At 42.1% G+C, this 11,902-nt stretch overlaps 1 protein-coding gene across 1 annotated transcript in view; it reads right to left on the reverse strand.

Moving 5' to 3' along the window:
• Window positions 1-8,034, reverse strand: part of opn4b (opsin 4b) — a gene marked incomplete at both ends in the record, with an annotated part of 32,505 nt that extends 24,471 nt beyond the window's left edge. The window contains 2 exons of the mRNA XM_080455775.1: window positions 7,354-7,487; window positions 7,904-8,034. Of these exons, the coding sequence (XP_080311901.1) occupies window positions 7,354-7,487; window positions 7,904-8,034 (265 nt within the window). The remainder of the gene's footprint in view (window positions 1-7,353; window positions 7,488-7,903) is intronic.
• Between the last annotated feature and the right edge of the window lie 3,868 nt (window positions 8,035-11,902).

The following is an 11,902-nucleotide window of genomic DNA, read 5'->3' on the forward strand; positions in this document are numbered from 1 at the left end:
AAAACAATGGCATAAAAATAATGGTAGGAAGATAATAATAATAGTAATGGCATTAAAATGATGGCCAAAACAAAAAGGCAGCACGCAACCATACTAAATCCATAAGAACACCCTATACCTAACATAACTAGTCCATGCCTCAAGGCCTAGAGCAAACTTTTAATAGATACAGACCTATTGCTTAAAATGCTTAATGAAATGATTAAATGAAACAATACATATAAGGCACACTTGGTTATACATTTTATACCTAAAATAATTATGAAATCACTCTGCTTTCACACTATGCAGAAACAAAAAAAAACACAAGGTTACAGGAAAGGGGATGGAATGGGGAGAGAGACAGAGGGAAGGAAGGAGGGATGGAAAAATGAGGAGGAGGGGAAGAGTTCATCAGGGCGGCAGGACAGCGAGGGGGGATGGGGGGAGAGAGAGAGAGAGAGAGAGAGAGAGAGAGAGAGAGAGAGAGAGAGAGAGAGAGAGAGAGAGAGAGAGAGAGAGAGATGAAGGGAACAAGACAGGCGTGGAATCCAGAATTAGAAATACAGTATTGGTGCTTGAATTATTAAAACTCCCATGAGCACAGTGTAATATATCTGTGTGACATGATGACACATGGCCTGCGTTCAGCGCGGACAGTAATCATTATAGTAATAGTCTAGCAGGGGTATTAAATCATGGCCACTGCCCTTCAGTATTACCAGGACTGCCATGGCAGCAACACTACATTATTTCTCAAGTTCAAACAAGTATTGCCCTGACAATACTACTTTTACGCAGACCATAATGCCGTTCATTTCATTTAGAAGACTTGGAGTAACCTGTACTGAAGTTCCTCGCTAGACTGTTCAACACAATCTTGGAAGGCGAGAGGATACCTGTACAGTGGATAAATAGTATACTGGTACCGATTTTCAAGAACAAGAGGGATGTACAGAGTTGTATTAACTACAGCATGAAGCTATGGAAAAGAGTATAGTGGAAGTGAGCATCAGTATGGGTTTAGGCCAAGGAAAAGTTGATGGAGAGAAGGCCAGAAGCAATAACACTGGCCCTCGTCTATCAATGGAGCGTACAAACCAGCTTAAATTTGAGCCCAGGAATCAGCTTACGCCCGCGTCATGGGGATTTATCAAAGCAGGATTTGTCCGCTGGTGATAAATGTGGCGTAGCCTCGCCCCAAGTTTTTCAACATGAAGAAGCGAGAAGAGGAACTTCTCCAACATGTGAAGTTACCCCACCAATCATCTCCGTGGATTCACACACAGCTACACAGCACACGCTTCTATCATATGCGTAGGAATGGCACATGTTATTTGCATACAGGGCACAGACCCGATACCTGACGCAGAAACGTCCAATAAGGAAATATAACACAAATAAAACAAAAATACGACCGCATTCGTAACAGCGCAAGTCCAGTCAACTATAAGGTGTCGTGTCACACTATGTCAGAATGTCAGAATGTGGTCTGGGGAAGAAAAAAATGAAAAAGATATGCATGTTCTTTTTAAATTCTAGCCATAAGCAAAGATACTGTATATCCCAAACGAAAACCTGAATCATGAATTAATAATAAATAGCCTAAGCGAGCGTTGTCTGTTTCCCGTACGTTGTTAAATGACACTAATCACATCATCATGATTGGATTAAGTTTGGGTTTTAATTTAACCCCGGAGCAGAGCGCACTGATAGTGGAGACGCGCACACTGCTGTTTTGCAAAATAAACGAGTCCTGCCGAGGTCTGTGGCCGAGAGCGATGACACCACGTTTATCATAGATAGCCTGGGGCTGTCATCATATGAACGTTCATGGAGTGACTGATTAATGCATAAACATTCATGGAGGCTGGTGTGTGTCTCCGATCTCCCACTGCCAATGAAGATCACTTGCGCTGGCTGGGCCAGAAAGCATTCGAGCGTCGGGTTTATATCCTTAAACAAGTTTCTGCATAACTCCAGAAAGACGGAGCATTACTGTAGGCTACCCAAGTTGGGAGACACTCTCATGTCATAAAAATATTCCAGCAGTTCCCAAAATCCTATCGCAAGTATGTGCTTATCTGAACACAGAGCCAGTAAAGCACTGTTTAAATGGCTGAATGATTAAGCATCTAACTTCTAACATTGTAAATACGTTATATTGTTTTTAATTGCTCGGTTTTAATTGCTTGTACACTTGGAAATATCCTACCAATTTCATATGACACATACATTGTCGATGTATGCCTTTACAAAAAAAAATCACATGTATTATTTATTAGTTTCAGAGCTTTACATTCTTGGAGTGAAGTATGTTTAGTTGCCTGTCAGAAGGTCAGACAATGCTGCTCCGCAGGTCTACGGTGGGACAAAGTGCTGTAGACAAATCCTACAAGTCCTCAGACCAGACGTGAGATCTGAGCGGGCCGTGAACTCAAGTCAAAGTCACGATAGAATGATAAATGCGGACAATTGCGGTGATCTCGCCGTACGCCCATTATTTAGTCTGCGCAACTTTGATAAATGAGGGCCACTGTGTCTTTGAGGACCTAGAAAAAGCATATGATAGGGTGCCAAGAGAGGAAGTGAACTGAGTTCATCTTAAGGTATAGTTTATGGCTTCTCTCTCCTATTCTCTGACCCTGGCGCTGTCCGTGGTGCTGAAGAGGGCATGTCTGAGTGATGGTCAAGTAGTGATTTACACAACGTGTGGCCTACATAACTTAACATTGGATAAGGATGAGACATTATGCATACAGCATATGTCAGAAATGAGTGTTTCCTGGCCATGGATGATGAAGTTGTCTGGTGACCTTGGCACACCAAGACCATAGAGCTAAAGCTGCTCTATGCCAGTGGTTCTCAAACTTTTTCAAGACAAGGACCCTCAAATTAATATGAATTTGGCCGCGGACCCCCATCTGAAAAGGTTTTGCCAGGAATCCCCAGAAGAGAAGATTTATCTAAAAAAATATCAAAATCTTCCAAACATTTTCGATATTTTTCAAAAACGTTCAAAAATAGCAGATGAACCAGCTCGCTTGTAGATCTGCTATTTTTAGCATGCAACCAAGTGTAAAATCAGCCATTACTACGCCATCAAGGCCCGCCAAAATACATTTTAGTCGACTAAATTCTTACGATATGTAGTCGACTAAAACTAGACTAAAAGTAAAACATTTAAGGTGACAAAAATATGAATCAAACTAAACAGAATTTTATTCAAAGATTGAATTGAGTACAAAGGACCCCAATGGAAACAAGCCATAGGCTTTCTTGGGTTTAAAATCCTCTTAGCAGACCTTGAATTCAACTGTACTTTCCTGTGTTTTTTTTGTGCAAATTGCTAATATTTTGCAAACTGCTAATAAAGTATTCAATCAATATGTGTGTATACAATATACTTCCATTACTAAAAATAAGTCATACGTGTCTGTATAGCGCTGACATCTAAGCCATCTGGATCATAATTGTAAAATGATGTCAAATAGAAACAGATATTTTTAACGTCTGACTCATATGACATGTCGTGCGTGACAGTGTCGTTATCGTAATGACTGACTCATATGACACTGAGGTGTGTGACACACGTGACAGTGTTGTTATCGGACCAACGGCTGACTCATAAAATGAGACACCGGGGCAGATGGAGACATCATGGGAGTAATGGAGTCTGAAGCGAGGTCGCCGTGTGTTAGCCTCTCATTAGCATCTGAACGCTGCTATGCGGCTCATTGTGATCCACGGCGCTGACCTGTCCTTTTCCCCACAGAGACTCTGGTCACCCCCCTGTCAAATGCATGTACAGGTTGACGGCTGCAGCGCAAACGCTGCACGTACAGTTCACCAACACGCACAGACATTTTTGGCAAATCCTCTTTTTCTTTTAATGGGCCCCAACTCCTGGAATGCCCTTCAACACATTTTAAAGTTTGTTTCTATTTAGAAGAAGGCCGATGCACACCTCAAAGGTTGGTGACAGGTGCGTAGGACAAAAAGTGCATAATTATGTTCAATGGGGGATCTCTGAAAAGGACCTGCACACTGTCTGGAACTTGCACAATTTTTTTTCCCGTTTCGGTCGTTAGACCCTCATCAGGACAGACAATGTCAATTGTCTGAAGTGACAATTTAAGGACAATTGACATTGACTGTCCTGATGAAGGTCTAACGACCGAAACGTCGAATAAAGAGCAATATTTTTTTGGAACTTCCAGAAAGTGTGCGGGTCATTTTCTTTGATGTCATTATCAGAGCTCTTCTTCTAAAGTTTGTTTCTATGCCATCGTTTTCACAGTTTAAATCCAAGATCATGCTTCATTGTGGATCTGTTTGTAATTGTTTTGAAACTAAGAAAATAACCGATCCGTACTATATCATACAAGTGCACACACACACACACACACACACACACACACACACACACACACACACACACACACACACACACACACACACACACACACACACACACACACACACACACTCAATCACTCGTGGCAGCTGTTCTTGCCCGCAGGCTGTGATGGTATGCTGTAATTACCAATAATCTGTCACACATCGCACAATCAGAGTACCGCCCAACGCAAAACCCCGGATGCTTTGCATACATGCAAATATCTTAACGAGTATTAATCAAACAATGAAATATTCATTACCACGCCTGTCTTCGGATTCCCTGGAACATGTATACAACATGGTTGTGTTTGGCCTGGCCTTGTCAAGCCACTTAATTAACTTAATGAGATGCAGGTGATAGGCCTTAATGGATGAGTGGGCAGAGAGGCCACTCGGGAATCGGAAGGTCACCGGTTTGCCCACTACACGTCGAAGGGTCCCTGAGCAAGATACTTAACCCCTGACTGCTCAACAGGTGCCGTGTTAACCCATTTCTACCCGGTTTCCCTTGTTTAGGGAGCATGTCGTTATAGGCGAACATTTAAAAAAATATATCAAAAAAATATATTTAAAACTTAGCTGGAATAGCAGTTTTACCCACTTTCACACGATATAGTGTCAACAAGCTCCGAACGCGTTGCGATAAACATCTTGAAAACATTTGAATATTTTGGAATATTTTATATTTTCAGATGCCGCGGCCAAATACATGTTAATTTGGGGGTCCTTCAAATGAAAATATTTGAGGTGGTTTGCTTTGAGAATAATGTAGCCTCAGCCCTCAGGTTGTGTGCATTCACAGTGGCAACAGCCACTGGAGTGTGATGGAACTGAGTCAAGATAACAAGCTTGCATGAACGACCTTGTATCTATAATGACCTCTGTGTGTGTGTGTGTGTGTGTGTGTGTGTGTGTGTGTGTGTGTGTGTGTGTGTGTGTGTGTGTGTGTGTGTGTGTGTGTGTGTGTGTGTGTGTGTGTGTGTGTGTGTGTGTGTGTGTGTGTGCATGCATGCATTTGTGTATACGAGTGCGGGCAAGTACTTTGTGTGTTGCATGTCGTGCATTGGAATGGTTTGCATAATTGTTTTGCTGCAAGCCGACTCTATAGGCCTACAGTAGGTGGCAAATGAATTATATCCCCCTCATACCTGCAACCTATGAAAAAATAAAACCCTGGCTGCATCAGAGAAGGAACGTGTGTGTTCCAAATGTTTTATAATAACACACCAGTTGCGTCGGGACTTTCCTGGTCCATGCTGCTTTTATAGTGTAGATCTATATTTAATAGGCCTACTGCAATATCAACATTGCTTTACCAATATTTGTAACACCAGAATCTTCCCAGAGGGAACAAAAAAGGTCTACATCTATCCATCTGTCTGTTAAAACACCCTCTCTCTCTCTCTCTCTCTCTCTCTCTCTCTCTCTCTCTCTCTCTCTCTCTCTCTCTCTCTCTCTCTCTCTCTCTCTCTCTCTCTCTGGCTGTAGCACGGATCTCCTCGGGGGAATGATCGCAACCCCATTCATACTGTATGATTTCCAGTCGCCGGCGATAAAGCCAAATATGAAACGTGCTACAGTGTAGATATCTATACGCTCGGGAAGGCATCGCTGAACGCTGGAATCACGGCCAGATTGTCTCTCAGAGCCTTTCACACACAGCGAGCAAAACATCGGCAAACATCTTGCGTCAGATCGGGGGGGTTTATCGGCAAGCGCCAAAAAAGGTCCCCAACAGCATAATCGGAGCAAATATCTTGCAGTGTGTAATAGCCCTTATTATAGGAGATAAAGCCAATGACTGTTGTGTCATCCACAAACTTCAGATGCTTGTCCGATTGGTGCAGCTGTTGCTGTAGGTGTAGAGTGATAAGCCCTACGCTTGATCGTGCAGTTTCGTGGGACTCCAGTGCTGATAGTCCAGGGAGGCTCAGATAGATGAATAATTTACCTGAGGCATCATGATTAATTGATTGATACATTTATTTGATTTCAGTCTATTACAGAGACCCAGCCCTAATGGGATTTTAAGACACAGTATTGGATACAAGTTCTGTACATACTGTAAACATCAGCAGTAGCTGTAGCTGAGTGGGTAGAGAGGCCATCTGGGAATCATTAGGTGTCTGGTTAGCACACTGGTGCATCCAGTCTGTGTCGAAGTGACCGTGCTCCTGACCTAGAAACTTAACCCCTCACTGCTCCGCGTATATTGTATCTATCAACAGTGCCCACTGCCCCGAGGATGGGTGAATGCAGAGAACATATTTTACGCATGTGACAAATGTACAGTCTAATACTAGGGCAGTCACGATTATGACATTTTACTTGACGATTAATTGTCGCTCAAATAATTGCGATTTAATTGTGTTTTTGTCGGGAAACGGTGCGTACCTTGTAATTCTCTGCAAAACAGGCTTTCATTTATATGTTAATACGTGACACACATTGTGCTTTACATACATATTTTATTTCCTACGTGTGGAGGGTAGAGTATGTAGATAAATGTGTGCGTGCGTGCGTGCGTGCATGCGTGTGAGCGTGTGCGTGCATGCGTACAGTATGTGTGCGTCGGTCAATATACAGTATGTGTAGAGGACATGTGTTGATAAACGTTGAAGCCATTCATCTTAAGGATACTGTTTTCCCAGGTCCTGATTTACACTTATTTGCGTGCCGGTGTGTGTATAGCCGATCTGCAAGCCCACAAAAGCGCCGCAGCGCGACGCTTTGTGAGCTTGCAGATCGGCTATGTTCATTGCGAGACACGATAGGAATCAGGTAATGTATTGTTTGTATGCAATCCTCGGAGGTCCTGCGTTTATCTGTGTTTGCTCATCTGGAGATGTGGTAATGGTAATGTGGTAATGGCTCCTGTGTGTGTGTGTGTGTGTGTGTGTGTGTGTGTGTGTGTGTGTGTGTGTGTGTGTGTGTGTGTGTGTGTGTGTGTGTGTGTGTGTGTGTGTTTTTGACCTTTCTCTCCGAAGATCCACCTCTTGTGCATGCTGGAGGTGAAGAAGACCGGAGCCTGGGTCACACACATGAGGAAGTCTGTGATGGCCAGGTTGATGATGAACATGTTGGCAGGGGTACGCAGGGTCCGGCTCCTGTACACGCACGCACGCACGCACGCACGCACGCACACGCACACACACACACACACACACACACACACACACACACACACACACACACACACACACAGTACTCAGATTTGATAGATTAAGACCTGAGGCCGATTCTACAAATGCCTTCTAAATCAGTAGTTCTCAAACTTTCAAGATTTTTCAAAGATTAAAAAAATTCGTGCTGCAGCACTTGGGGGGCGGTACCGCCTGTTCTTTAAATATATATATAATAACTCTATGGTTGTGACTCAATGCTTGGCAGCTGGGAAGAGGAGCGCTCCAGCGCATCTTCTCTACCATAGAAACGCATGGCAAGGAAGGCGGCAAAAAAAAAAGACTTTCCCTGCATGGACACACACGGCCCCCTGATGCGGGCGCTTCACGTGGTACAGTACCTGCAGAAGGCGTACAGCACCAGGAAGTTCCCCACCATGCCGGTGATGCCCACGGCCAGGATGACGACGCCGATGGTGTAGTGGGCGTGGGCCGGGACGTCCACCGTGGGGAAGGGGTGCCTGGGTACCATGGGAACCTGACGGGAGGGAGGGGGGCAGGGGACGGGGGAGGAGAGGAGAGAAGTAGTTGAGTTCTTGTGATGCTTAACCCATTAAGACCTGGAACTGGGTCATTTTTAGATTTGCGCTAAAAAGCATTATTTTACACTTTGGGCTATTCAAAAATAGCAGATATACAAGCTCATAGCGCGGCACCGAGTGCCGCGCTATGAGCTTGTAGATCTGCTATTTTTGAAAAATCGTGAAAATGTGTGCAAATCTTTGAATATATATATTTTTAAAGCGAACATTTTAACTCAAATCGTTGCTTCTGGGGGGTCCCTGGAACAAAATATTTTGATGGGGGTCCGCGGCCAAATACATATAATTTTGGGGGTCCTTGACATGAAAAAGATTGAGCACCACTGATATAGAAACATAAGTTTTTCAGAAAACTGTTGGGATTTAGGAGACATGTAGAATCGGCTTCAGGTCTCAATGGGTTAATGAAGTGTGATTGATTGCCATGGAGCCGCAGCGTCACCGTGGGGAAGGTGGATCTGAATAATTAGTAATTAAATAACACACACACGCAGACACGCACGCACGCACTCACGCGCACACACACACACACACACACACACACACACACACACACACACACACACACACACACACACACACACACACACACACACACACACACGCACACGCACACACGCATCAAGGTGTTCATGTCAGATTTAGAACAGAGAAGTGGGCCCTGCTGAGCCCAGACGTCCTTCTCTCTCTAAACCGCCCCATCCACCTGATGGAAGGGCATCTGGAGACGAGGCTTTTGACAAGGTGACCGAACAATGTCGTCTTTCATCATGGGATGTGTCTTTCGCCGAATTAACAGCCAGCAGTGGACTTTGAAACATGTTCAGTGCATCGTCTTTGAAGAGGAGCGACTGTACTGTTTACGGTTTACAGTTTAGGCATTTAGCAGACGCTCTTAATCCAGTGCGACTTACGGTAAGCTGTTTCTACAGGTTCGAGGGGAAAAAAGTGAAGCATGTAATTTGAGATAAGCTCAACTTTGATGCTTGGAGACACAGCGATAAGCCAATCAGAAGCGTGCTGTGCACTCAACTAGGCATGGAGTATTAGGCATAATACACCTGATACCCCATACAAAACACCCCTGTATGGAAGAAGTGGAAAATACTGATAACCAAGTTTTAAACCAGCAGGTGTTGAATTAAGATTGAGCAACTACATGGCTTATTTCTGACCTAACATGTATAAATCCTTCACAAACAAGCTGGCAGAGACGGAGGAGCATGGCGTGTCTGTTCTCCTCCTCCCCATCTGTGATGTGAGCCCCCCCTGGCCAGGCACAGCTGCTGGCTTTGATCTGCCTGGACCACCTGGGGGGTCCGCATGGACCACCCCTGTTGTGGGTCGGGGACCCATTTTTGTGAGTCACAAGTAAAATATTTATTTATATTTAAAAATATATGTATCCTTTCGAACGATTTTTTAAAGTTTAAACAAAAAAAATCTATTTTTTTTCATCAATTAAAAAGACAATCCCAACATTTTTCTACATAAATAAAATCAGAAAATCAAATCATTTCCATAAATAAAAAAGTAAAAACGTTTAAGAAATAGTGAAAATAGCAGATCTACAAGCTCACAACACGGCGTGACACGTTGTGTGCTTGTAGATCTGCTATTTTTACTAGTTTGGGTCTCAGGTAAAACGTCTGATTTCTCTTTGCGGTCTTGAGCTAAAAAGTTTGGGAACTGTGCAGTGCACTAGAGCACAATACGCTTATTTATGAGTGTGTCAGTAAAAAACTCGGAAACGCACAATTTATTGTAATTTGTGAATGTTCGCGCTGTGAAGATTCACTCACTTGCTGGTGTCAATTTAGTTTGTTTGTTTGTTTGTTTTGGCAGTTTCAGCACCCTCTGCTGGACAGATATGTGGACAAAGTCACTACATGCATACAGTATATCGTTGCTGTCTGGCAGCAACCTTGTAGCTCCATATTTCATTTTTTTCACGTAAATTAATGCCCTACTTCATTGCACAAGAGTGTCGTGTGCAAAAGTAGTGAAAATAGCAGATCTACAAGCTAACAACACATCGCATCATGAGCTTGCAAATCAGCTATTTTTGAAGAAAAAAAGATTTAAGTGAAAGTGCAGTTTTTTAAATAAATATTTTACCAATGAAAAATATTAACGAGACCTTGTGACTAAATAACTACAATGGATCCATTGAACATTTCCTGAAAATGAAAAAAATCCATTCAACAGTGACAGGTATACCTTATAGATAGCCTCATTACAATAGATTTGCATCAAAACACACACTTCTATGTCGTACAGTCTCATTACTGTAAGGCAACACTATATGAGTTGTGCTATATGCAAATGAAATGTATTCTATTTTATTATTAATGGTGTCATTAATTGCAAGCTGTCATAATTAACATAATGGCTGCCTTATCACTGTAAAGGCAGCCTTATGTATGTTAATGTGCCACTGCAGGACTATACCAATTATGCAGGCAAGTTGTCTTGTCTGTGGGTACCCTATACCATACAGTATTGTTTTAATGAGCATGGCTTTGCTGGTTATGTTTAAAATTAATTCACTTGGGAACGCACTTCAAAATGTTTCTGACGTCTGAATTTATAATAGAATATATTAGAAAGATTATAATATAAATAATATTTCTTATAGGAGTATAGTTCACCCCAAAAAAATACTTATTTTCTATCAGTTACAAACCCCATATGAAGCCTTGAGTTCATGGAGATTTTTTTGTTTTTGTTGCATCCTGAGACTCTCCTGACCGATGAACCGGTCACAATTATTGGCTTAGGAATGCGACAAAAGCAAGTATTTTTGGGTGAACTACTCCTTTAAGCCAAAAAGTTAAGGATCTCTTTTTCTGTTCAAACATCAAAAGACTGTCGTGTATGTCCTTCATGTTTCATCTCGGAGAACAGCCTTATCAAACATGTACGGATGTGAGGCCGCCTATATGTGATGTAACAGTTAAAAGGGGAATTTCACTTTAAAAAACACCTCTGGGCAAATTTTTGTGTCTACTCTGGCTTTTTTCTTTATCTTCACAAAGGCCCCAGTCCCCAGACAGTTTGCTTGATTCAATATTTAGATATTCAATGTGAATTAGATCAGACACGAACCCTACTGTATATAAACTCATTCAACTTCAATCTCCATTATTTAAAACACGTTCCTGGTTCTGTTGCTGGCTGTTATTGTCCTTCTAATGCGTGAGTATTTTTTCAATTACGTTTTGTCACACCCTAAAAAAACATGCCACTTTTCATAATCAATTAATCTAAGCAATTAAAGCAGAAAGGCTATAAAATGGTACAATAAGGTAATAAAGTAGATGTATTGCTAAGGTAGGCTATTTAATTCCACACAGAAATGTTACATGTTTATGCAGCAGTCAAAGGAAAGTGGCAAAGCAAATTAAACTGTAAATATTTTCAATGGCACCAGAAGTTACTTTGTTCAAACACATATTTGATTACTTTAATGTTGTTTGATTGATATATTATTTGATTAAGTATTTCACCCCTACTTACAGTAATTAAAGAGTAAGTTGTATGGTTCTAAAACCATTTAGGACAGTTTGACAGGGTTGGAACCCTCGAAGTTGAAAAAGGGTGATGGAAGCTCAGGTGCAGACTGTCAAAACTTAAATTTATAGAAAATACAACTTGACAGAGGAATCCAAAACTTCAAACGCCCAGAAGATCTAACAAAAATCTATAAACAACAAACAAAACAAACCACAGTTTTTCATAAGTCCTACAGCTACACAGTAAGCTACCGTCAAAATTAGTTGTACCTGTGTTGCTCTG

The sequence above is a fragment of the Gymnoscopelus braueri genome (assembly GCF_963280865.1).
Source record: "Gymnoscopelus braueri genome assembly, chromosome: 17".
NCBI classification, from domain to species: domain Eukaryota; kingdom Metazoa; phylum Chordata; class Actinopteri; order Myctophiformes; family Myctophidae; genus Gymnoscopelus; species Gymnoscopelus braueri.